The 25,453-nt window shown below is 46.5% G+C and overlaps 1 protein-coding gene across 6 annotated transcripts in view; it reads right to left on the bottom strand.

Moving 5' to 3' along the window:
- Window positions 1–25,453, bottom strand: part of Chfr (checkpoint with forkhead and ring finger domains) — a 45,971-nt gene that overhangs the window by 8,377 nt on the left and 12,141 nt on the right. Inside the window, exons 2-13 of one of the 6 annotated variants that reach the window (XM_046445882.2) lie at window positions 21,031–21,431; window positions 20,772–20,912; window positions 14,796–14,895; window positions 12,634–12,743; window positions 11,708–11,767; window positions 11,386–11,598; window positions 8,219–8,386; window positions 5,582–5,741; window positions 4,654–4,808; window positions 4,360–4,522; window positions 1,877–2,022; window positions 213–332 (exon numbers count right to left, since the gene is read on the bottom strand). In XM_046445882.2, coding sequence (XP_046301838.1) covers window positions 213–332; window positions 1,877–2,022; window positions 4,360–4,522; window positions 4,654–4,808; window positions 5,582–5,741; window positions 8,219–8,386; window positions 11,386–11,598; window positions 11,708–11,767; window positions 12,634–12,743; window positions 14,796–14,895; window positions 20,772–20,901 — 1,525 coding nt within the window. In that variant the 5' untranslated portion in view covers window positions 20,902–20,912; window positions 21,031–21,431. Of the gene's footprint in view, window positions 1–212; window positions 402–1,876; window positions 2,023–4,359; window positions 4,523–4,653; window positions 4,809–5,581; window positions 5,742–8,218; window positions 8,387–11,385; window positions 11,599–11,707; window positions 11,768–12,633; window positions 12,744–13,845; window positions 13,923–14,196; window positions 14,746–14,795; window positions 14,896–20,771; window positions 20,913–21,030; window positions 21,432–25,453 lie in introns of those variants that run through there. The other 5 variants (XM_046445883.2, XM_058579740.1, XM_058579737.1 and 2 more) reach the window with 5 other exon arrangements.

Genomic DNA, 25,453 nt, shown 5'->3' with positions numbered 1-25,453 from the left:
GCCAGACTGTGCGATGAAATAAAACATAAAAAGAGGGGGATGCAGCTCAGTGGTGGGCCATTTAGCCAGCAAGTACAAGCTCCTGGGTTCAACCTCCAGTATTGGGGTGGGGGTGTGGAAGAAACGACATTACATCTTACTTCACACCTCACACAAGGTCAACACATCTGAAACATGAGCCAGGGGCACCGCAGGCAGCCTGGCCTACTCACATTGCTGAGGGGCCACACGTGGGTCCTGCTCCCGCTCCGCTCTCCGATCAGGCATGGGCTGGAAGCAGCAGGTGCAGATGGCGTGGCTTCCTTGTAGAGGGCACACATAATCCTGGGCTGCTGAGGTACAGGCATGTTGGGACATAGGCAGAAAGACGGCAGATAAGAAGTTCACATCTAGAGAAGCAGCTAGCACACAGGAGGAGAGACAGGCTTAAGAGAGGACAGGAGATTTTCAGACTGTCCCTGAGGAGTCAGATGATATCCTGCCATGTAAACTAAGAGATTTTGAGTAGATTGAAAAATAACCAAAAATGGGGTCTGGCTTAGTGGTAGAGCACTTGCCTAGCATGCATGAGGTCCTGCTTCCATCCCAAGCACCAAAAAAATAAAAATAGAAAGAACCAAAAACTGTTTTTTGGTTCAGGGGTTGTAACCAGATTTCAAAGATCAGTCAGAGGTTTTCTAATATTTCCTACAAAGGAAAAGCACGTATATTATAAAAAACCAAAACATGCTACATATTTAATTTCTGCTGAGACAAGAGAACAGTTATGTCCTTCCAATAACAAAAGGCAGGCATGGTGGGAAAGGGACCACCTGATCTGGCATCAGGAACTCTGTCCACATGGTATGTTCCCTAGACACTTACCACCCATATAGAGGAGACCATGGGGAGATTACCATGCCAACCATCACAACTCAATCCACTCTAAGGGTCACAGAGCACCTACAGCACTCAGGCTCTATCTGTGTGTGACACATATTCTACATGCATGGGCCTAATTAGTAATTTGACGGCCCAAGGCCAGACACTGGTGGATCCTGTTATGAAAGACAGGAACATGCAGAGTGGGGAAGTCACTGGGTACTGAGTACCCTTGCCAACGGCAGAACACTGCCTTGCCTGTCCCATACACAGGTCCTAGATGCCACCAGGAGAACTGTGGCTACAGTGCAGCAGGGTGGTCAAGGACATGGCTCTGAGGCACAATCTTGAGCTGGTGGTCTCATGACAAGTCCAGGCTGAGCCCTGGCTGAGAGGCTAGGGGCTTCAGGCTATCTTTACATTCTGCAGAGACCACAGAATGGGTGGGGCCAAGAGTGCTCCTTTTTTCCTGGTGCTAGGATTTGACCCAAGGGCCTTACACATGCTAATTATGTGCTCTACGACTGAGCTAGACCCCCCAGCCCCTCTCTTGCATTTTTGGGAGGCATCTGGAGATCCACCTGTTGGAAATGGGCAACTGACAGGAGAAAGCTCAGGGCAACTCTGGAGATGTGAGCCTGTTTCTGAGGACTGGGCATCCGCTGCTGGAGAGAGGCCAGCCTCTCATGGGAGGGACAGATGTGTGGTCCTATTTTGGTTTTGGCAAACCCCACTGAGACATCACCTGCCCTAAAGCAGAGGACTGGGGATGGACCAAGTGTTAAAATCAGGACTAGTAATTCCCAGGCAAGTCCAGAGGAGACCCCCACATAAACAGCAGGTATGTATTAGATCCTCCCTGAGACAGATTATAAAAACTGAGAGGATCTGAGAGGCAGTGGGCCATGCAGGCCAAGGACTGGAGGGCAGAAGTCCCCCAAGTGGAAACAGTATAGGAGGCCAGAACAACAGGGGTCACAACAACGCGACGTGGGGCTAGATGCTGCTGTCTCACCTGCCGTGAAGCTGGCAGACGCTGATGGTGCATCCCCACCAAGGGCCTGCTGGGCCCCCGGCTCACTGTCGGGTGCTGGGCAGGGAAGGGGCTGCACCGCTTGCCTTCTGTACTCGGGGCACTGTCTGCACACGATGTATGGCTGACTGCAGGAAGAGCAAGCGGCAGAGCTGCAGCCATGGAGGAGCAGGCCCCCAGGCACTGGTGCAGCTCTGCATCTGAGACAAGGACAGACCCTGGGCAGCACCTTACCATGCCAACCCGAAGCTGTCTTCCTCTGTGGGGCCTCAGCCCCTTCACACTTTTTCTCTGGCCCTGCACAGCTCCACTCCCACCACTGCATGTAAAGGACAGGGTAGGCCCTTCTTTCCTGCCCAGCCCCAGCTGCTGAAGAGGGCATTATCCAGAACCACCCAAACAGGAATCTGAGGGTGGGCACCCACTCACCCATGCAGGCCACCACCCTGTGCCATTGCTCATCCCCAGGCTTCAGCACACCAGATCCTGGGTCACGCTGAGCTGACGAGGGGCCTGGGCTCACATGAGACCACAGCACAGGCACTGCTTCCCCTTGTTAAAGCCAGCGCAAGTGCCACGTCCGAAGAGACTCTCCTCTAGTGACCTTCCAACTGGACAGCGGGAGCCCTGCACCACTCATCTCTATGGCCTGTGTTGCCGTGGATTGCTTGTCTTTATGGCACCTCAGAAACTACTCGGCAAAAAGGTAGACTGTAAAAAAGAATCCTCTGAAAAAGTAGGAGGCTCTTATCTTAGAGAATGCTTTCTAAGGCAATGAGGGTCAGGAATGGATAAGCTGATCAGATAAAAATGCCACAGTGAAAAGATGCTCATTCGTAAACAAAAAATGTAAATGAAAAGGACATTACTGTTTTCTCATACTAAGCTGGCAAAGAGCACCCTTCACATATACCTCAGAGAGTGGCATTAAAGTGACCTTTCTGATGGGCACTGGATAACATGCATAAAAGTCCAGCAAGGTAAAATTCCTGGCTATGCCTATCTCCACAGTCATCCTGGTGAAACTGCTGGACGTATGCACAGGGGTGACCACAGGACGGCCTGCAGCACTGCTTCCAGAGGCAGGGTGTTGGGAAGGCTTCAGAATCCCGAGTGCAACATGCTCCCATCTTTACAGAACACTCAATTGGTTCTTACATTCTACTTTGTAAAGATGTACATGGATGAACACACGAAAAACCCAGTGGACACAGTGAGTGGTAACACTCAGGCTGAGGGTGTCACTGCTGGTAGAGGGCTTGCCTTAGCATGCACAAGGTCCTGGGCTTGATCCTCAGAACCAAAGGAAAGAAAAAAGAAGAAAAGAGAAACAAAATGTCAACACTGAAGTGATTCTTGGGTTTTCTTTCTTTTGCTGGATCACCATCACTAAATTTTGCAAAAACAAATAAAGATGATTAAAAGTTTTGAGCTTTGTTTATTGTCTTTTTAAATATTATAGCCTAGGCCTGGGGTTGTGGCTCAGTGGTAGAGTGCTCGCTTACCACATGTAAGGCACTGGGTTTGAACCTCAGCACCACACAAAAATGAAATAAAGATATTGTATCCAGGGCTGGGGATGTGGCTCAAGCGGTAGCGCGCTCGCCTGGCATGCGTGCGGCCCGGGTTCAATCCTCAGCACCACATACAAACAAAGATGTTGTGTCTGCCGAAAACTAAAAAATAAACATTAAAAAATTCTCTCTCTCTCTCCCTCCTTCCCTCCCTCCTTCCCTCTCCTCTCTCTTTAAAAAAAAAAAAAAAAAAAAAAAAAGATATTGTATCCAGGGTTGGGGCTGTGGCTCAGAGGTAGAGTGCTCACCTACCATGTGTGAGGCACTGGGTTCGATCCCCAGCACCATGTACAAATAAAATAAAGATATTGTGTCCATCTACAACTAAAAAATAAATATTAAAAAATAAACAAATAAATATCATAGCCTTGGCCAAAAATGAAAACTCTGATTTCAGAGTTGGGGAAGAAGATCTAGGGCTATGTCCTCTTAGCCAGGGGACAGCGCCTTTTCTGTGATACTGCCATTTATGGTAGAAGAAAACACCGTCACTAGATAAACTACAGGGAAACATAGTGCTTACGTGGGGAAAAAGTAAAACTTAATTACAACACTCTGTAGGACCAGTGAGTCAGGACCCATGTGAGGCGACTGGCTCCACTGCAAGAGGGTACAGAGCTTGTCTCTGTTACCTGTAGTAGTGGACAACGGCAGGTGGGTCACAGGGAGGAGCACTCCATCCAGCCAGAGTAGCAAGCTGCGCAGAACGTGTGCATGCAAGGCTGCACATCCACTCTCTGCCAGCTCACCCAGTCCTGGCCACTCTCCAGCATCAGAAAACAAGCTCAGACCACAGGAACCCGGCTACCCACCCCACAGCAAACTCTTAATCAGAGAACTGGCTGCACCTCTGGCTCCAAGACCCCATTCCCAGGCAGGAACAGGGACTACCTGATGTCTGAGGACTCGCTGTCAACATCTGACAGCTCCAGCAGGTCCTCTGAACTCCCCTCTTCATCAGAAAAAGACCTCCTGACTTTGGGCTGCAGCATGTCTTGGGTGATTTTATTCCTGGCATCCATACTTCTCATATCTTCTTCACTGCGACTCTTGTCTAGATTCAAAGAACACAGTAGCTTTCACTGACAGCAAGGCATGACCAGTGAGACACACAGCCTTCTCTCCTCAGAGCTGAGCTCCCCACCCTGAGGAAGGGAGAGTCTGCGGAGGGGCTGGCCCACTTGCCTGGGTGCTGGATGAGGTATGCTTCCACAAGGTTGTTGAGGATGTGGTTCTTACAGATCCGCTCCACTGGACAGCGGCAGGTGGGACACAGGGAGGAGCGCTCCATCCAGCCAGAGTAGCAAGCTGCACAGAACGTGTGCATGCAGGGCTGCAAGCTAGAACAAGAGGAACCCCTCTTCAGACAGAAGCCTCCAAAGATCGGCCACTAGGACCCCTGGAGCAAGACGTGCAGCAGGCCTTCCCAGGCAGAAGGGCAAGCTGATCAAAGCCAGGGACTGACTGTGGAGCCCAGCCATCACTCTCACAGAAAACACTTTAATCAGGCTTGGTTGATAAAAAGAAACTAGAGGTCACACTGCTTCTGTGTCATCAAAAGGGACAGAGGAAAGCAGATTATGACTGCAGAAACATGGGCAACAGGAACCAGCGTCTCAGGATTGGAAGCTGGGTAAGGCTACACCTTCTAAGTAGACACTAGAGTAAAGAGAAGGCTCATCTGGGCTGCTCCTGGGATATACATTCTATGACAGTGTTAAACATTTCTTTAACCAGGAAACATTTAAAACTTGGTATAGTGCATCTGATCTGTCTGCAAGCTAGACTTCGGGTTCACTGGGTTACCCATAACCCATGTCAGTCAAAACCAATACTGCCAAAATCTGTGGATTCTACAGCCCTAGTCTCCTGGGTAGCTCTTCAAGTACGATGAAAATAGCACCTTAGTAGTCCCCATGCCAAAGACGACCTAACAGCTGCTTCATTGGCAGCCTCCTCCTCCCAGTGGCCAGGGTCCACTGTGAGCCAGCTGAGGTGTCAGCGGCACACCTCACGCCAAAAAGGACCTGACAACTGCTCCACTGGCAAACCCCTCTTCACCCCCTGCCCCCGCGATCCACCGTGAGCCAGCTGGGGGGGGTTGGCAGCACACCTCACGCAGTCGTGCAGCAGGTCCTGGCAGATGATGCATGTGAGCGTCTCCTCCATCTTGTCTGGCTTCATGGCAGCAGCTCTGACGTCCTCACGGGGAGGTTGGGTATTTCTACCCTGGTCTGCAACCAACTGCTGCAGGTTCGGGTCAAGTGCCTCACCTAGGAGAGAAAGGCATATGTTCTGACAGGCACACCACAGCAGAACTTGATGCACAGCCTCGTATTATAGAGCCCAGCCTGGAGACCAGGGGACTCCTCAGGCTGCAGAAGCAGTGCTGACCTTACGTTTGTATCTACAAAGACCATTTTTAGGGTGGCTCCAGATAAGGCTCATGTTCCAGTATGTTTACGTTCTGGTGTAGAGGAACAGTTTCTGACATAAAATGACACACACGATGTATAGCTAAGAAAGAAAGGATAAGCTAGGTGCATGTCTATAGTACCAGCTACTTGGGAGGCAGAGTCAGGAGGGTCACGTGAGCTCAGGAAATCAAAGCCAGCCAGGGAAGCACAGCAAGACTCTACCTCAAAAAAAAAAAAAAAAAAAAAGGTGGTGGTGGTGGGGTGCAGGCTGAGAGGCTTGGGTTAGGGACCACAGACCTGTAATCCCAGCAAGTTGGGAGGTAGAAGGCATGCAAGTTCAAAGCCAGCCTGAGCAATTTAGCAAGACCCTAACAGCTTAGTGAGACCCTGTCTCAAAATAAAAAATACAAAAGACTGGTGATGTGGCTCAGTGGTTAAGTACCCCTGGATAGAGGAAGAAAGAGAGAGAGAGAGAGAGATGGGCCAGCTGTTAAATAGTATTTGTCTTTTTTTTTTTTTTTAGGAGAGAGAGAAAGAGAGAGAGAAAGAATTTTAATATTTATTTATTTTTTACTTTTCGGCGCACACAACATCTTTGTTTGTATGTGGTGCTGAGGATCGAACCCGGGCCACACGCATGCCAGGCGAGCGCGCTACCGCTTGAGCCACATCCCCAGCCCATGTTAAATAGTATTTGTATAAATGTAATTTTTTAAAAAAACAAATGAAAAAGTATGATGCCTGAGTACACAGGAACATGCTAGAAAACAAGACTAAGATGGCACCAGTGGCTTTAAGATGCTCCTTCTCCTGTTATGTTTCTATTGCTCAGGTATAAGCTCAGATGTTGGTTGTCACAGGTCAATTAATTTATTTATTTTGGTACTGAGGTTTGACCCCAGGGTACTGGACCACTGAGCTACACCGTTTTCTTATTTTTTATTTTGAGACAGAGTCTAGCTAAGTTGTCTAGGCTAGCTTTGAACTTGTGACCCTCCTGTCTCAGCCTCCCAAGTTGCTGGGACTATAGAGGCCTGTGTGCCACATGCCCGGTAATTTTTATTTTTAAAGAAATATTAAACATGCAACTTAAGTCATATAGAAGAATGTAGTCACCTCAGCCCAGCCTGCCTTCACTGCAATTTCACCAGGTGAAGAAACCACTTCCACGTCTTTTACTGCACCTTTTGGTATTCATTTCCATGTATTTAAATTATAATGCTACATTGACTTATTAATTTTGTTTTATTTAGTGCTAGAAATTGAACTCTGGGCCACTCACATTAGGCAAATGCTTTATCACTGAGCTACATCTGCAGCCTTGATTTACCCATTTTAGAAATCATCACCTGATATCTACCAACACAGGAAGGTGTTTAGGCCCCTGAAACCTTCTTCCCAATATTATCTAACAGGACTGTGGGTTAACTGCAGCAAATGGCTTTCATTGTATTTATGTAAGCATTCTCTGCTGGGCGGAGCAATATACCAAAATTACCTTTTCTGATTTACACATTTTTTCATCTTTCTGGAGTTATATAATTGCCTCGTTTTTATATGTGTGTATTTTTTGCTATAAAACTGCTGCTGATTTTTCCCACGCCTTCCCCAAGTTGATTAACTAACTCCCCAGTCTTCACATAGCTCCATTTCTCCCAAAGACCAACTTCCTGGGTCCCGTAGTACCCTGGGCCTGTTGCACAGCTAGCATTACCCACCACATTTCCACATCTTAAAAATAATCTCTTAAATTTTGGCTTTTAAAGTACAGACATTTTTTCTCTAAATCATCTTCAATGTGAAGGCTCAAACTATCATCTAAGACAACATCAAAGCAGGGCATTGTGGTGCACATCTATAAGTCTTAGGAGGCTGAGGCAAGAGGATTGCAAGTTCAAGGCCAATCTGAGACTTTAGAGAGACTCTTCTAAAAATGAAAAATAAGTTGGGGTTGCAGCTCGGTGGCAGAGCACTGTCCAGCATGCACAAAGCCGTGGGTTCAACCCTAGTTACACACACACACACACACACACACACACACACCAAAAAAAAAATCTGGAGAGAGAACTCTGGAATCCATGTTGCAATTAGGAATATACTACCTCTAGACCCAAGACTGTAGCCTGGTGGCAAGCAGTTCCATCCAGATCACACAATGGGAAAGAAAAGGCCCCAATTTCATTTAGCAAATGTGAGGTGCTGCAGTAATCATCTGAGGGGGTCTCCATGGGTAAGCACAAATGAAGCCACATGCAAGGCCATGGCCACCAAGCCCAGAGTACTCCTAGCACCTCGTGGAGAGGGCAGAGGATGCATGGAGCTGCAAGACCAACCTGCTTTCATTTTCTTTTTCATGGGCTCCAGATCCTCCTGGTTCTGGGGTTCCAGCGAAGAAAACTGTGCTCCCTCTCTGTCTGGAAGAGCTGACGTAAGGCTGGAGAGTTCACTACTTCCCACAGATGGACCACATCCTTTTAGGGAAAATCCTGTACCCCCGGGTCCTGTGAAAAGGGAAAAACAAGACAGGTTCTAATTTCTCTATTTCATGAGAGAACATGCTGGTAAAGTATCACTGATTTAAGCCAAATGCAATCCGCAGTCCAAGATGTCATAGTTTAAGAATGACACACCACTTCTGCTATGTCGATACCATGAACATCATGTCTTATATACATTTGGGCCCATTTCTGTGTGAGTGGAGCTGGGGGCAAAAGCACATTCACAAGGGAAGAAACGCAGATATGTCTTTGACAGGACCAGCCCTGAGCACTGGTGGACCATGTGCAAACCCACATGCCAACAATCACACAGTGCACATTTCAGGGCGAATGTTCCAAATAGAGGCCCATGTGAAGCAGAGGCCTTTGCCAGGAGTGGAACAGTTGTATGATCATGGGAAGGAAGAGGGCGGTCATTGGCAGGCATAGCAGAAGAAGCTAGAGACACATAACTGGAAGGAGTTTGGCAATTTACTACATCCTCTGTCTTCATTGAGATCTAGTTTGGAATATCACAGTATGACAGGTATGTAGTCCATGATATTCAAACCATGTTATATGATAAACTTAGAGTAGCTGAGGAGAAAAGAATGACTTTGGAAACAGCTGAACCCCTGTACTGAGGGGAAAAGCTAACAGCTCCCGGGCTGGCTCCTGTCCCGGCTCCTGTCCCCACCACTCACTCACACTACAACTGTGAGAGGCTGCTGTGCTTCGATCTCCAGAATAAAGAGCATGGTAATGGCTCCTCCCTGACTGGCTCCATCAAGGAGTCTTAACCAAAAAAGAGCACTTACTACACTATCTCATGTCTAATAGGTGCTCAACAAGTCTTCACCATAGTTACTCTGTTAGTGTAAGTGTTTTGCTACTGTTAATGTTTATAAGTATAATTGTTTTCTTAGTGTTAGTGTTTAGTGTTAGTGTTTGTAAGCATATTATACATATATGCTTAGGCATATGGACAGAAAAAATTTTATTATTTAAAATTTACAAATATATGAATGCATTACCTCTTTAAAGAACTTAGAACATAATCACAGTTTACCAGACTAAACACAATGCACACAGATGGACGGACTAAAAGATTATCTAACTTAAGGTTCTCTTTAAACTGTCCCATGCCTGAGTTCTGAGGAAGTCCTTATAATATTCATAAAATGCCAGGTTAGGATGACAGATGTGGCATGCCTGACCTAAGCATGTGGCTAGAGAGCTGCACCCAACCCAGAGCCTGCCCTTGAGTGTGATGAGCCATGCAAATGGACTGAGTAGCACTTCCACTTCTTTGGGACTATCATGGCATGGAATGAGTCACAGGTGTTGGAACCAGTTGTGGAGAGCCAGCATACATCCCACCTGTGCTATCTATACTTGAGGAACCCTGGTGAAAGTGCACAGGCCTAGAGAGCTTTAAGACTTTATCTAGTTGATCACTCAGGTCTGGCATGTTTGCCTTTTGAATGTGATTGCAATTTCTTTCATTCATAAATTTGAGGTAATTATGTTAAAATGAAGGCATATCAAGAGACTTTGAGAAGCTGGGGCTTTAGTTTAAAAGTTTACATGGGCTGGGCATGGTGGCAATGCCTATGATCCCAATCATTCAGGAGGCTGAGCAGGAGGACCAAAAGTTGAAGACCAGGCTGGGCAACTTAGCAAGACCCTATCTCAGAACAAAAAATTTTTTAAAAGCTGGAAATGTAGCTCATTGATATGAGTGCCCCTGGATGGATTCAACCCCAGTATTGCGAGGGGGGGGACACTTCATTGAAAAATCAAAGAACACCAAGTACAGTGGTACATGCTTATAATCCCAGCAGCCTGGGAGATTGAGGCAGGAGGATCACAAGTTCAAAGCCAGCCTCAGCAATCTAGCAAGGCTCTAAGTAACCTGATGATACCCCGTCTCAAAACAAAAAATAAAGAGGGCTGGGGATGTGGCTCAGTGGATAAGCACCCCTGGGTTCAATCCTTGGTAGCAAAAAAAAATCAAAGACCTTAATAACCAGGGAGAAATAACATCTTCCTGGTTTTTGTAAAAATATCAATTCTCCCCAAATCAATATCTCAAAAAGATTTCTTTTTAACTTGAAAAGCTAATTCTAAAGATAATCTAGATGAAAAATACAAGTGAATAACTGAGAAAGTAAACTAAAAAAAAAAATCAAAGCAGACTGTGGTCTAATTACTGAATACATGTGTACACCACCTGCAAGGACACATTCATATTATACTGCACCTGGATGTTCTGACTTTATCCCAATAACTGTGGGGAAAGCCAAAAAGAGCTAAGCTATCAGGAACAAGGCATGTAAAATTGGTTTTAAACTATACATTTCTCTGCTGAGCTTAGTGGTACATTCCTGTAGTCCCAGTGACTTGGCAGGCAGAGGCAGGAGAATCATAAACTTGAGGCCACCCTCAGCAACTTAGGGCACCCTGTCTCAAAATAAAATAAAAAGGACTGAGGTATATAGCTCAGTGATAGAGCACTTGTATAGCAAGCACAATGCCTGGGGTTCCATCCCCAGTACCACTTTTTTTTTTTTTTTTTTAATATACTCTACCCTGAGTAAACCCTGAAATATAATACCAAGTGAAAGAAGTTGGTCACAAAAGACCATATACTGTATGATTCCACATACGTGAAATGTCCAAAACAGGCAAATCTAAAGCAACGTATTTCCTTTCAAGTGACAGAATGTTCCAGACTCAGTGATCATGGGCATGCAATTTTGTGAATATACTAAAAACCACTGATGTGTACACTGTAATTGTGTGATGTGTATAGTATATGGAGCATACCTCAATAAGAAATAAGAGAATATAGAAATACCATGGTACCTGCAGTATTTCTCTTGGGGAAGGACAGGTCAATACTTGCCACTACAGAACTCCTGCTAAGGAGAGCCTTGGTTGAGGCTTTTCTGTCTGTGACAATGTGGTAAAGATTAGGAAACAAAGCACCGTGGTTGTCACCGTGACCTCCTCCATCTCACCAGAGCTGAAGGAATGTTCTCGCCCTGTGGCAGTCGGCTCTGTGGAAGAGGTGGAGGCCCTGGGGAAGAGGTCTGATGTCGACGTTGATGGCTGTGGTTCCTCCAAGCATGCCTGAGTGGCGGGAGACAACGAAGGTGGGACCTGGGGGTCGTCACCCCGTCCTGGACCTGAGGACTCTTTGGTCACATGGAACACATTTTCTTTATTGGCTTCTGCAAGCACAAAAGGAACACATACTGAGAGCCCAGGAAGACATCCCAGGGCTGGAACCAAAGTACACTGTCCCCCACGCATCCATGTCTTTGCCACAAGATCACTTACCAAAGGATTCTCGTGTCATGCCTTGCTTTTCACGTAGAGATTCATAGAGGTATGCCACATCTAGGAGTAAATCAACCCTATCAGAGGGTGGCCATGTAGGAGGAGCCCCTCATCTCGCAGCCCATCTACCTGCTGATTATCTTCACTTACCAGCCAGTAACCACATTCACCAGTTTAAGAGATTCTAACACAATTGACGTGCAACATCTTTGCCAACTAAAATAAGAAGCCTCAGGGAATGACCTCAGGAAGCAGACTAAGGCAAATAATACATGCTGCTCATAATTAAAGAAAAGAACAAACTCAAGATTCTTCCATGTGGCAAGGGGCTGGTTTTATGCCCACTGTGCCCTAAGGAACCTTTGCCCCTGCTTCTTCTTCCTTACCAAGGAAGATCTTCCTGTGTTCTTTGAGTCTCAAGGATGCCTTTAAATCAGAGGGCTCCCAGCACTCCTTGTCCTACTCAGTGATCATGGGCATGCAATTTTGTGAATATACGTCATTCTCTCTCTCTCTCTCTCTCTCTCTCTCACACACACACACACACACACACACACACACAGTCCTGGAGTTGACCTTCACTGCCTCCTATACAGTCTCCAAGAGCAGAGCCAACAAGGGCCCAGGCCCTCTTCCTAGGTTTTGCTCCCCACAGCTCCAGTTCTTCCACCTGGCCCCACTTGCTCCTCCTTGGCTGTTTTGATGTGCTGCTCACAACTATGGAGGCATTCTTGAAGAAAGGCTCTGACTGTGGTTGACACTACCATTCTCCAGCTGTTTACACCAAGAGTTCACACAACAACAAAGGGAATATATACAGGAGACACCTGTGCCAACACTTTCTAAAGATATGCCCCAGCCTCAGCTGGACACTCCCTTAGCACAGCACTGGGGATGAGTCTAGCCAGTATGTTTTCCTCTCTTACTGTGTTCGGGCTCATTTTTCCTGTACACCAAGTAGATGACATCCCCCGTCTGCAGAGGACAAGTCTGCTTCTTAACCACCTTCAGCTTGTTGATCACAGTTCCGTTGGTACTGTAAAGAAAACAAAGTGCAATTTATCCTTCTCAAAGTAATTTGGGATTAAATTATTTTTCTACCACCATTAGGAAACTGGCTCAATATTATCATTTTGAAAATACTCATAGGAATGATGTAACTATTTTACAATGCACATATTCAAGTACCCTCTTAAAATTCTCTTGGGGAAAAAGCTTGCCTGTTACTCCTTTACTGACAACCTACCTGGCAACCAAACCATTTGTCTCATCGAGTGTTTTAATAATTCTGCTACTCCCATGCCAGACTCCCTTCGCGTGCCTCCTGGTGGGTCCCGAGGCCCCTCAGCAGCATTGTGCTTCCATTTCCAGCCTCTTGTGAGTTGTGGGCAACACTGTCCACATGTGCACCCTGGCATCGCATCCCCCAGATAAGCATAGCTCCCTCCTAAGAGATGGGCGCTGGCTCTTGGGAAGATGACTTGGCCTCTGTGCTCAGAACACATAGCCTGGATCAGCAGTGGCCACACTGCTGGATGGGAGAGGTCAAGATCCATGGTATAAGGGGAGGACCAAGTAAGAGGGAACAGGAAGTGTTTCCTGGGGAAGATCTAATGGTGTCCAGGAGTCAGCTACATGACAGATACTGAATGCATAAAACTCAGCACCTGAACCACCACATGCCTCAGCTTTGCAGGCTCACTAGGAGGAGGGGATTCACATCTGAGCAGTTCACTTAGGTCAGGGAACAGGAAACATTTTCTGTAAAGAGCCAGACAATAAGAGTTCCTGTTCTGTGGTCACAAAGTCTCTGTCCAACTACTCAGCTCTGCTGCTATAATGTAAAAGCTGCCAATGACAGCATGTAAACAGTCACAGCCATGCCCAGTAAACCTACAACAAAAGCTGGATATGAGCTGGCACAGTAGTTCACAAATGTAATCCTAGCAGCTCAGAAGGCTAAGGCAGGAAGACCACAAGTTCAAAGCCAGCCTCAGCAACTTAGAGAGGCCCCATGCATCTTAGCCTTGTCTCAGAATATAAAATGGGCTGGGGATGTGGCTCAGTGATTAAGCACCTCTGGGTTCAATACCTGGTATCAAAAAAAAAAAAAAAAAGCTGGATGTGGTGGTGCACACCTGTAATCCCACCTACTCTGGAGGCCAAGGTAGGAGAATTGCAAGTTGAAAGCCAGCCTCAGCAACTTGGCAAGACCCTGTCTCAAAAGAAAAATTGGAGATATAGCTCACTGGCAAAGCATTCTTGGATTTGATCACCCGTACTGGAAGAAAAAAGAAAAAAAACCTGCAACAAGCAGTGCATCAGTGTGTTGACCTCGACCATGCAGTGCAGCAGGCCCTCAGCCCCCACAGCTCACCCTCAACCGTCCTCCTCCCCAGCTCCTGCAATGACTTCCCACTGCTCTCAGCTGGAGCCCACACTCCCTGGAGTGGCTTCCCGTGCACCACTCTGACCACATATCCCAGTACCTCTGGGCCTTGGCCATGCAGTGCCTCTTGCCCGGCTGCCCCTTCCCCTGTAGCATGCCTCTGCCCAGGCACGCAGCATCTCTGGATGCTAGAGAAAGGAAGGAGTGGAGTCTCCCTGGAGCCTCTAGAAGGAACCACTAGTCCAGACCTTGATTTTATCTTTTCCTTGCTTTTTATTGGTGCATTGCAATTACACATAACAATGGGATTCATTGTCACACATTCCATGTGTGTGTGATATAACTATAATTTGGTCAGTATTGTTCCAAACCTTGATTTTAGCCTAGTTAGACCCATGTTGGACTTTGAAACTACAAAACTAAGATGATGAATTTATCAGACATCATAGGGCATCCCTGTATTCAAACCAAAAATGCATCCATTGCTTGTGAGTCTTGTTTATGAGCCATATTTAACTTAATAGGAATGCATGGGCCATAGACACCACACATCACCCAGGTGTCCCTTCTGGAAACCTGAAGTACATCTGCCACAAGGAGCTCCTGAGTCAGAGGAAGGAGCCATGGGGTTGCACTCAAAACAATGCCTCAGTCTCCTGAGCCACACGAGCTCACAGGAAACTAGTGCAGGACTCTCACCTGGTATCTTCCAGTGTTGCCTGGCCAGACTTCTCATCCACAAGTATTTTACAGTGATCTCCAGAGACCAGTTTATTGCTAGGGAACGAGAGGTCACAACCTAAAACAGAGAGGGTAGCAGGACACTGGACTTGACTCTCGGGTTCGGCAAACACTACTGCCTTGCTTCACTAAAGCAGGTGACAGTGGCACACACCCCTGGAAACAGTACTCGTGTGCCAGAGCATTAATCCAGAGGGACAGGGTCTGGCCCACCCCCATCAAACCTCAACAGCTTTTTCCTGGCAATTTTACAGCATGCCCACATGCACATCTAGTCCAATAAATATTATCAGAAGTTTTAAAAAAAACTCAGGGGCTTAATTAGCTCTTCAGTATTTCACCTACTCCTTAACTTCTTCTTTATGTAAACTTAGGTTTCATAAGTCATCACAAAACTGAAGCAATGACAGTCACAGAATATATAAAACCAAATTATCATAGGCACATGTATAAGAAAATATAAAACAGAAGGGGAATGTGTCCACAACTGACTAAAGTCATTGTGTCTTCAATAAATATAAGAGGGGATATCTTCAAATACTTACTTGCTCTCGTTTTAAATCAAAAGGAAAACTATCAGAAGCTTTTAAATGTCTAATCACTAATTACCACTGCTTATAAGAGCAGTCTAAGATGATACATAATGATACTAAAGAATTAAGGGCAATTAAAAAAGGAATTGATACTGGGCATGATGGCACACACCTGTAATTCACAGCTCCAGAGGAGACCAACAACCCAAAGCAGTGGAAGATATGGACATGTCACAGCCCACTTAAGTCCCGTGAAAGCTGGTTTCAAGGAAGGTGCCCCCAACCCCAAAACACACAGAGCTGCCATATGGGCTTCCAAAGGAAAAAGTGGCCAAGAACTGAGATAGCTGTAGGAGGAGGTCATGGCAAGTTTGAGGATGTGGCAACACTGGTCTGGGAGCTGTGGATGACAGAAGTAATCAGAAGTTCACTATTGTTAAGAGGCCATTCTCTGGCTAGGATTTAGCTCAGTGGCAAAGAGTCTGCCTTGCATTCGCAAAGCCCTGGGTTCGACCCCCAGTTCCAAAAAAGGATAGAAAAAAAAAAAGATGCCAGTTATCTCCAGATGTGGTGGCACACGCCTCTAATCCCAGTGGCTGTCGCAGGAGGATTGCAAGTTCAAAGACAGCCTCAGCCAAAGTGAGGCCCTAAGCAACTCAGTGAGACCCTGCCTCTAAATAAAATACAAAATAAGGCTGGGGATATGGCTCAGTGGTCAAGTGCCTCTGAGTTCAATACCCAGTATCCACCCTCCCCCCACCAAAAAAGATGCCAGTTCTCTCCTGGATTATTTCACATATTTGATGCAATTCCAACCAAAAGCCCAGAAGGCTTACAGAAACTGCAAACTGATTTTAAAGTTCATAGGAAAAAATTTATTAGCATATCCAAGGGAATTTTGAAAAAGAACAAAGTTGGAAGATTTAGATATCTTGACTAACTTAGCATGAAAGACAGTGTTATGTTGGTGTAAGGATGGCCAGTCATAGAGAAATGCAAAACCTAAAACTATGAAGTTTGTGGTGGAAAACAAAGAAAAAAAATATTATTGATGCTTGCTCTGGTGAGAATTTCTTAGACAGGATGCAAAAAGTATAATCCAGAAAGAAAAATATTGATAAAATGAAGTTCATCCAAAATATATATCTAGCTAGATGTGGTGGTTCTTGTCTGTAATCCCAGATACTTTGGAGGTTGGGGCAGGAGGATCACAAGTCTGAGGCCAGACTGGGCAATTTGGCAAGACCCTGTCTCAAAAGGGGAGGGCTGTGAGGCTGGGGATGTAACTCAATGAAGAACACTTGTGTATCATCTGCAAAGCCCTAGGTTGTATCCTCAGCACCATAACAAACAAACAAAATTAAACATCTGTTCTTCAAAAGACTCTGCCTATGAAGATGAATGGACAAGCCACAGACTAGTGAAAATATTTGTGAAACACTCATCTGATAAAGGTATTGTATCCAGAATTTACAGCTGACACTGGCAACTCAATAACAAGAAAGTCAACAATGCAATTTTAAAAGATTCAAACACTTTATCTCTTTGATAATCTCTTTGAGATGTGGATGGCAAATAAGCAGATGAAAAACATCCAACATCATTAGTCAGAGAAATGAAAGTGAAAGCCTTCCAACACCACCACAGAACTGGCTCAAAGTAAGACTGACTACATCCAAGCCTACCAAAGAGCAAGTGGAACAACCAGACCAGTCATGCACTGCTAGGGGGAATGAAAAACAGCAAACCATTCTGGAAAACACTTTGGGAGCTTCTGACGGTGATAAGCATACACTTAACACATGTCACAGAAATCCCACTCCTAAGTATTTAGCTAAGAAAAATAAACATGCATGTCCAAACAAAGACCTGTAAACTTATATGTATAATAGCTTTATTTCTGATAAAACAAGAAACAAACTAATGTCCATCCATTGGTAGTTAACTAACAAACAAAATGTGGTATGTACAAAAGCAGAATACTACCCACCACAAAAGGAACAATCACGGACACAAGCAAGAGCAAAGAACAACTATCAGAACACCCCTCCAAGGAGAGTCGCAGAGTGCGTACAGGTCTGTGGGGGATGCTGTGTTCCACCTGGATGGCACTCCAGAAAGCCAGAGCCACAGGGATAGAAAGTGGACACACTGGTGGCTTCCAGGAGCCGGGGTTGAGGGAAGGGGCTGTGGGACCAGGATGTGCTCTTTATGGTCACCAGGGGACTTTCTGGATGCTGGAGATATTCTACATCTTGACAGGTGGAGCTGGACTCATGGAACTGAACACCAAAACAGATGTTATCGTATGTAAATCTCTCTATAAAAATAGATTTAAAAATCATATTTTTGCTGGGCACAGTGGTGCATGCCTCTCATCCCAGTGACTCGGGAGGCTGAGGCAGGAGAGTTGCAAGTTTGAGGCCAGCCTTGGCAACTTAATGAGACTCTGTCTCGTTAATAAAAAATAAAAAGGGCTGGGGATATAGCTCAGTCGTAAAGCACCCCTAGGTTCAATTTCCAGTACCAAAAAAAAAAAAAAAAAACCCCCAAAAAAAAACCTTACTTACATAAACTTTATATATTTTTGGAATTACTTTGTTACATTTATCCAAGGTGAATATCACCTGTGGTCAAGATATTCTCACTCCACCGAGCATATCCACCAGGACGATCCCCTCATAGCCAAGCCCCAGGTGCCAACTGCATCACCAGTATGGATTTCAAGACAGGCTTCCATATGCCAGCACTCGCACATTCTAGTTTGGAACCAAGATGATCTGCCCTGCTTGCCACTGTGGGTGAGGTTCTTAAATTCCTTCCTAGATGCAGCTCGGTGCTCCTCCCCAGTGCCTGGCACGTGGCAGGCAAGCATTCTTCTCAGATAAACATCCAGTCACACAACTCTGAGGACCCAAGGCTGTGTCCCCCACAACTCATGTAGAGGCCCCAAAGTGACTACCGGAAGGTAGGACCTGTGGGGAGTCGACAAAACCGAAATGGGTCACAAGGGTATGGCTCTGATCTGATGCAACTGGTGCTCTTTTTCTTTCTTTCTTTCTTTCTTTCTTTCTTTCTTTCTTTCTTTTTCTTTCTTTCTTTTTTTGTTGGGGAGGGTATGAGGGATTGAACCCAGGGATGTTTAACAATTGAGCCACATCCCCAGCTCTTTTTATTTTTTATTTTGAGACAGGCTCTTGCCAAGATACTTTGGGACTTACGAAACTGCCAAAACTGGCTTTGAACTTGCCATTCTCCTGTCTCAGCCTCCTGAGTTGCTGGGATCATAGACATGTGCCAGGCAGTTAGTGTTCTTTTTTAGCTGTAGATGGACACAATATCTTTATTTTATTTATTTTATTTTTATGTGGTGCTGAGGATCGAACCCAGCACCTCACATATGCTAGGCAAGCACTCCACCACTGAGCCACAATCCCAGCCCTGGTCAGTGCTCTTTTAAGAAAAGGAAAAGAGACCAGCATGTGCCTTCTTTACCAGATGAAGACACAGCTAGAAGGCAGCCCCTGCAGGAACACCATCCTCACCAGGAACCAAAGTGGCCAGCATGGACTTTACCTGGGCTTTCCAGACTCCAAAACTGAGAAATAGCTTTTTAAGCCACTGTTTAAGCCACTCAGAATGTGGCTGTTTACGCCACTCAGAATGTATATTTTATTATGGCAGTAAGAACAGACTAATACAGCACCTTTATGTTTTTGATAGCACCATTATTAATGCATTCACTGAAAGTACTTTTCTTAAAGCAGATTTTTCCTCCCTGCCTCAACATGAAGTTGAATGTCTTGACATGTAATAGCATGCATAATGTGCTATAACAGTGACTGATGAAAGTGCTAACTATAAGCCAGGCTTGTTTCAGCAGTTCACATATGATCTTATTTAATCCTCACAGCAACTCTACGAAGGAGACACAAAGACTTGGAAAGGTATGTTGTTAGCCCAAAGTAAGCTGTGTTGGTGACAGGTTGGAAACCAGGAAGCCTGCTTCCAAGGCCTCTACTCTCACCAAATCTTAGTATAAAGGTGCAGGCACATTGTAAAAGGTGAAACTAACCCAAAATATTTGTTTCTGGATAGCAATCTTTCCCATTCCCTCTCCCTCTTTTTTTTTTTTTTTTTCTTTCAGTACTAGGGATAGAACTCAGGGGTGTTCTGCCACTGAACTGAGCTACATTCCCAGTCCTTTTTATTTTAACACAGAGTTTCACTAAATTGCCTAGGCTGGCCTTGAACTTGTGATTCTCCTGCTTCAATCTTCCAATTAGCTGGAATTATAGGCATACTCCAAGGCACCAGGCTCATTCTCCCTCTTTTAAAGCATGAAGTCAGCGGTGCATGGGGGCACATGCCTGTGATCCCAGTGACAGGAGGTTAGGGCAGGAGGATTTCAAGTTCAAGGCCAGCTTCAAAAACTTAATGAGACCCTAAGCAACTTAGTGAGAACTTGTCTGAAAATTTTTAAAAATTTTATAAGGGCTGGAGATGTGGCTCAGTGGATAAGTGCTCCTGGGTTTGATCCCCAGTACCAACCAACCAACCAACCAAACAAACAAACAACAAAAACAAAAACCTATGAAGTCAGAGTGATGATATATTAATTTTCAGACAAACTAAACATGTTATGGACCTGACTACTTACTTCTCTCCAACCAGGAAAGCTACAAGGGAAGTCAAATTACCAGGCGCAGCTGAGGAGTCTAAAAACAAGTAGTGCAGAAGTTAAAGGTACTTTCTCTCTCTAGATGTGTGCAATTTTGTTCAAGTCTTTAGCTTCATTAAGCAAATAATTATTTTAGGAGCTAGAAATAAGATCTTATTAAATGTAGACACTACAACCATAAACTGACCTTCCTCACTGCTTACCTACATTTCATAAATATCAGTATATTCTTTGTCTTCATTTGTTTCAAGGTATTCTCTAATGTCCCTTGTGGCTTCTTTGACCCCCCATCATTTAAGATTTGTGTTTAATTCCCACATAACTGTGAATTTGCTAATTTCATTCCACCATTTTTAGAGAAGAAACTTTGTATAGTAACGGACGTGAGAAATTGTTTTCTGAAGGATATATTAATGATACTAGTCTATAAAGCCATGAATAAGGAATAAATGAACTACACGAAGCATTCGGAATTGCACCTGGAACAGACAAATATATTAATAAATGGCAGGTCTTACATGAGCCCATTTCATGAAAGTGGAAAGCACACTGCACCCCCAGCAGCCTGGTGGGCTCCCCCGCCACCCACTCCCAGTCCTCGTCTCTCTTGCTGGTCCCGCCTTCGGTCCTGTCCCTCCCCACCCGCGTCCTGCCCTCGGTGCCAATCCCGGTCGGTCTCTGTCCCCCCTCGGCTCCGCTCCATCGCCCCGGGCCGCGCACCTCGCCTCCGCCCGATGGTCCACTCGCGTTTCCACAGGAGGACGTGCGGCTCGCTCTCCTCTGCGCCCAGGCGGAGGAGCCTCCCCCAGGGCTGCTGCGGCGGCTGCTCGCCTCCCCCGGGCGGCTCCATCGGACTCACGCCTACTGAGACCCGGAAACGCCTGCTGAAGGAGGCCCCGCCGGCCCGCGGGCGCGCGAGACTCGGCGCCCCCGACGCCGCCCGCCGCCCCCGGGCCTCCGGCCCACAGCCTCCACTCACCCCGCGCTCCGCGCCGGCCCCGGAACCGGCCGCCCCGCCGCTGTCAACAGACATCGCGGCCCTCAGCTGATCCGCGGGCGGGGCCGCCCGGCGCGCCCTGTGATTGGTTGGCGGCGACACGCACCGAGAGCGGCGGCTAGAGCGGCCCGGGGAGCAGCCACCAAGAGTCGGCCTGCGACCAGCGGAGTGTGCGCAGACGAGAGGCTGCGGACCAGACCGCCATCTTTGGTGCTGGCAGGGACAACTTCATCTTCGGGGATCACGGAAGTAGCTGCGGTGGGCGCCATGTTATGTTGGGGCAAAGGGCATGCAGTGACTTCTGGATTGGACATGCGACGGTTCTTAAAGCCTTACTCGAAATCCACACGCCTTTCGGCGATAGAAGCGACGGTGCGCTTTACCTGTAGTGAGATAAATGTAAATAGGATGACTTTCATACCCCGTTGTCACTTAGGGGTTACCGAGCCGGGACAGGCTGGTGGCCGGGGCTAGCTCTCGCCCTTGAATGACAGGGTTGGTGGGAGCCCAGCTCCGAGGCGGGTCTGCGGCGTCCTTCCACGTGCAGTGCTTTTTCCTTGACGTGGCTGTCCCACTTAGTGGAACCTAGCGGCACTCCCGGGTGTGGTTCAGAGAACAACGTTCTCTGCCCTCTTGAAACATGACCGAGAACCAAATGACGGTGGGCACGGCCGTGCACATGCTTTCTGGGCGGAACCAAGCAGCAGTCTACACTGGTGAAGACCTCCAATTTAATATTAAAGTGTGAGGTAGTCACCAGTTTTTGTACAAAAAAAAAATACATATACATATATAAACATTCGTAAATATAGGTGGGTAAATGCATCTTCACCTATATTTGCAAAAATAAGGACATCTCTGAGACATGGTAGTAAGTCAGGCCAAGGACTGAGGAGGCTGAGGCAGGAGGATCACAAGTTCAAGGCCAGCCTGGCACCTTAGCAGAGACCCTGTCTCAAAATAAATAAAAGGGCTGGCAATGCAATTCAGTAGTAGAGCTGTTGTCTAGATGTTCAAGACCCCAGGGCAGACCCCAAATACTCCCCTGCCCACACATAACACCCTCCCTTCTCCTACTAAAATTTTCTAAAAGTTTGCACAAGGGAATAGCAGTGACTGCCTCTGGGACATCATGGACTTGTGGTGGAGGCAGTGATGAGACATCTGTCACCACACACAGCCCTGCCTCTCTTCAAGACGCGGTGTGGTCTGAGAAATGCCTCACTGGGCAGTGTTGTGTGCCCATCAGCGTATATGTGCAAAGCCTGGGTGCAGGAGTGTGCTGGGCATGGGGTGTACACTATTAGACCTTTGTTCATAAGCCACAAACCTGTACAGCATGTTACTATATGGAATACTGTGAGCAGCCGTAACAATGGTATCTCTATATCTAAACAGAAAAGGAACAGTAAGAGTATAGGCAATAGGAGTTTTTAGCCCCATTATCATCTTAGGGGACCATCATTATATGGGGTCTGACGTTAACCAATGTATTACTGTATCACTCTGGATTCCACCAGAGAAGTAGATGAGTAAGATGACATCCCCAGCACAGCAAGACCCGTGAATTCCATCACCATGGGCCCTTGGTGATCCTGTTTTCCTGTGAAGCTGGTTCCTTGCTCAGAATTGGTGTGGTGTGGAATACCATGAGGGACATGGCATCCATGAATCTCTGGATGGTGGTTTTGGCAGAGACGAAGCATTCAGGAAGACAAATGCAAATGCAGAGCTTCTGTTCCAGTATGAACAGCATGCTGCCCTTCCATGACGGAGGTGGTCCACTGTAATGCCCTAAGAAAGGATGCCATAGGAAGGCTTGGCATCCATCTCCACTGCTGCCATATGGGCACTCAGCAGTGGCCGTGGCCAGGTCCGCCTTGGTGAGAGGAAGTCAATGTTGTTGAGCCCATGAGTAACCTCCATCCCCATCACTGTGGCCATTTTGTTCATGAGCTCTCGAGTAGTGACATGGGAGGCTGGGAAGAGAGGCTGACATCCACAGACCAGGTTGCCCTGTGCACTTGACTGTTGAAGCCCCGCTAAGCTGAGGCCCTCCTTTAGAGCACATTCATGGGGACATCACCATTTTTTCCATTCAGTGACTTGGTGCTCCATTGCTAAGTATTCATGTAGCAAGCACTTACACTGTTAAGTTTTGCTTGCCCCTCCTCCTCCATTTTGCATCTGTCTCCTTTGTTCTGAGTGACCCTGCACTCCAGGGACAATTGGTCTGATCAATAAACATCTTGAGATGAACCAAAACTAAGCCAGGTAACAGCAAACTTCTTATCTCTGACAAGACCCCCCAGCCAGTCCTGAGATAATGATGGACAGACCACACCTCATCAAGGTCCCCTGCTTCAGCAGCTGAGCAGAGCCTCCATTCCCATGTCTATTAGGCCTCAAAGCCACTGCCAACCCCTGGAAGACAGGGCTGAGGACACAGTCCCATCTTCCCAGGGTAGTGGCACTAATCACTGCTCATCACCATTACTTTTTCCACCTGCTGTTTGGGGCTAGTGGAGACCTGATTTGTTAGAGCCCCAGAGTCAGGCCTTTGGCTTAGGACTCTGGTAACATTCAGTCCCTGTGATGGTTAACTTTGAGTGTCAACTTGACTGGGTTGAAGGATGCTTAGAGAATTGGAAAATCTTTACTTCTGAACATGTCTGTGAGGTTGTTTCCAAAGAAGACTGGCATATCAGTGAGCAAACACAAGAGCAGACCCATCCTCAGTGTGGGCAGGCACCATTCACCATCCAATCTGGGGTGGGGGTGGGGGTGGTTCGGGACAGGCTCACACGGAACCGGAACGCCAAAGAGGAAGACCGGTTCTTCCTGAGCTTCAGGTTTCCTGCTCCCTTGGATACATGACTCCAGGACTCTGGGGCTTGTACCAGCAGCCCTCCAGTGATTTGTGGGCCTTTTGACTACAGACTGGGGCTGCACCTTTGGCCTTCCTGCTTCTGAGGCTTCTCTGCTCTCCGGGTTGCAAGCAGCTGTAGTGTAACTTTTCAAACTGTGAGCCAACTGTATATACACACATGAATATTCATACACATATATCCTATTGGTTCTGTTTCTTTGAAAACCCCCAACTAAAACTAAAACAACTCTTTATTTATTTATTTATTTTAGTTGTAGATGGACAACATGCCTTTATTTTATTTATTTTTATGTGGTGCTAAAGATGGAAGCCAGTGCCTCACTCATGCTAGGCAAGTGCTCTACCACAGCCCCAGCCTCCTAAAGCAACTCTTAATAGGCCCCAGTAGCAAGCCAAAAGCTGGTTCTCAAAAGGAGACTACTTACCTACATAAACATGGGCCTTGCCCCAAAGTCCTAAGGGCCTGCATTATAGTTCACCTATGGGGCCTGCCAGAGGGTCCAGGCAGCCCCCTCTGCCACTGATGCCTCCGGCATCACTGGATCTGCTAGGTCATGGGGCTCGAGAGGCAGCACAGCTCCTGCACGCCTAGACCTCAATGGCCTGCTGGTGTACCTGGTCAACAGCTCAGCTGCAGCTCAGGGGCAGAGTGCACATGGCATGCACAAAGGGCTGGTCTCCATCCACAGCTCCACAGTGAATCATGGATGGGCTGAAACAGCACTCCCAAATAAGAAACATTATCTCCAGAGTGTTTACTCAAGTCTGGAAAGTGTCAACAGCAAACAACAAATCATCATATTCAAACTCTGGCTCTTTAGTCTGTTAAGGTGATTTACATTGATTAAAAAATTTTTTTTGAAGCAGAGGCTGGGCATGGTGGCACACACTTGAATCCTAACTACTCAAGAGGCTGAGGCAGGAGGATTGCTACTTCAAGGCCAGCCTCAGCAACTTTTGAGTCAATTAGATAAAATAAAAAGGGCTGGGATGTAGCTTACCAATGGGGCATCCCTGGGCTCTATTCTCAGTGCTGAAAACAAACACAGCCGGGCATGGTGACAGATACCTATGATCCCACCATGGAGATCAGTATGGAGGTTCCCCAGAAGAGTAGGCAGGGACCACCACATGACCTAGCTATGCACTCCTCGGTATCAATCCTTGAGAATCAAAGTCATCTTGCCACAGTGATGCCTGCATCCCCATGTTGATAGCAGCATGATTTGCAATAGCCAAACTATGGAACCATCCTGGTGTCCCTCAGTGGATGAATAATGTATGTATGTGTATGTGTGTGTGTGTGTGTATATATATATATATGTGTGTGTGTGTGTGTGTGTGTGTGCGTATATATGTATATATATGTGTATATATATGTGTGTGTGTGTGTATACACACACACACACACAAAGAAGTTTTATTCAGCTATAAAGAAGAATGAAATAGTTATTTGCAGGAAAGTGGATGGAACTAGAGACCATTATGTAAGCAAAATAAGCCAAACTCAGAAGT

The sequence above is a fragment of the Marmota monax genome, unplaced genomic scaffold (genome assembly GCF_021218885.2).
Source record: "Marmota monax isolate L192 unplaced genomic scaffold, Marmota_monax_Labrador192_F-V1.1 WCK01_AAM20220418_F8-fsc00200, whole genome shotgun sequence".
NCBI classification, from domain to species: Eukaryota; Metazoa; Chordata; class Mammalia; order Rodentia; family Sciuridae; genus Marmota; species Marmota monax.
Note: the sequence above shows the minus strand (reverse complement) of the source record. Positions and strands in the feature narration are given on the sequence as shown.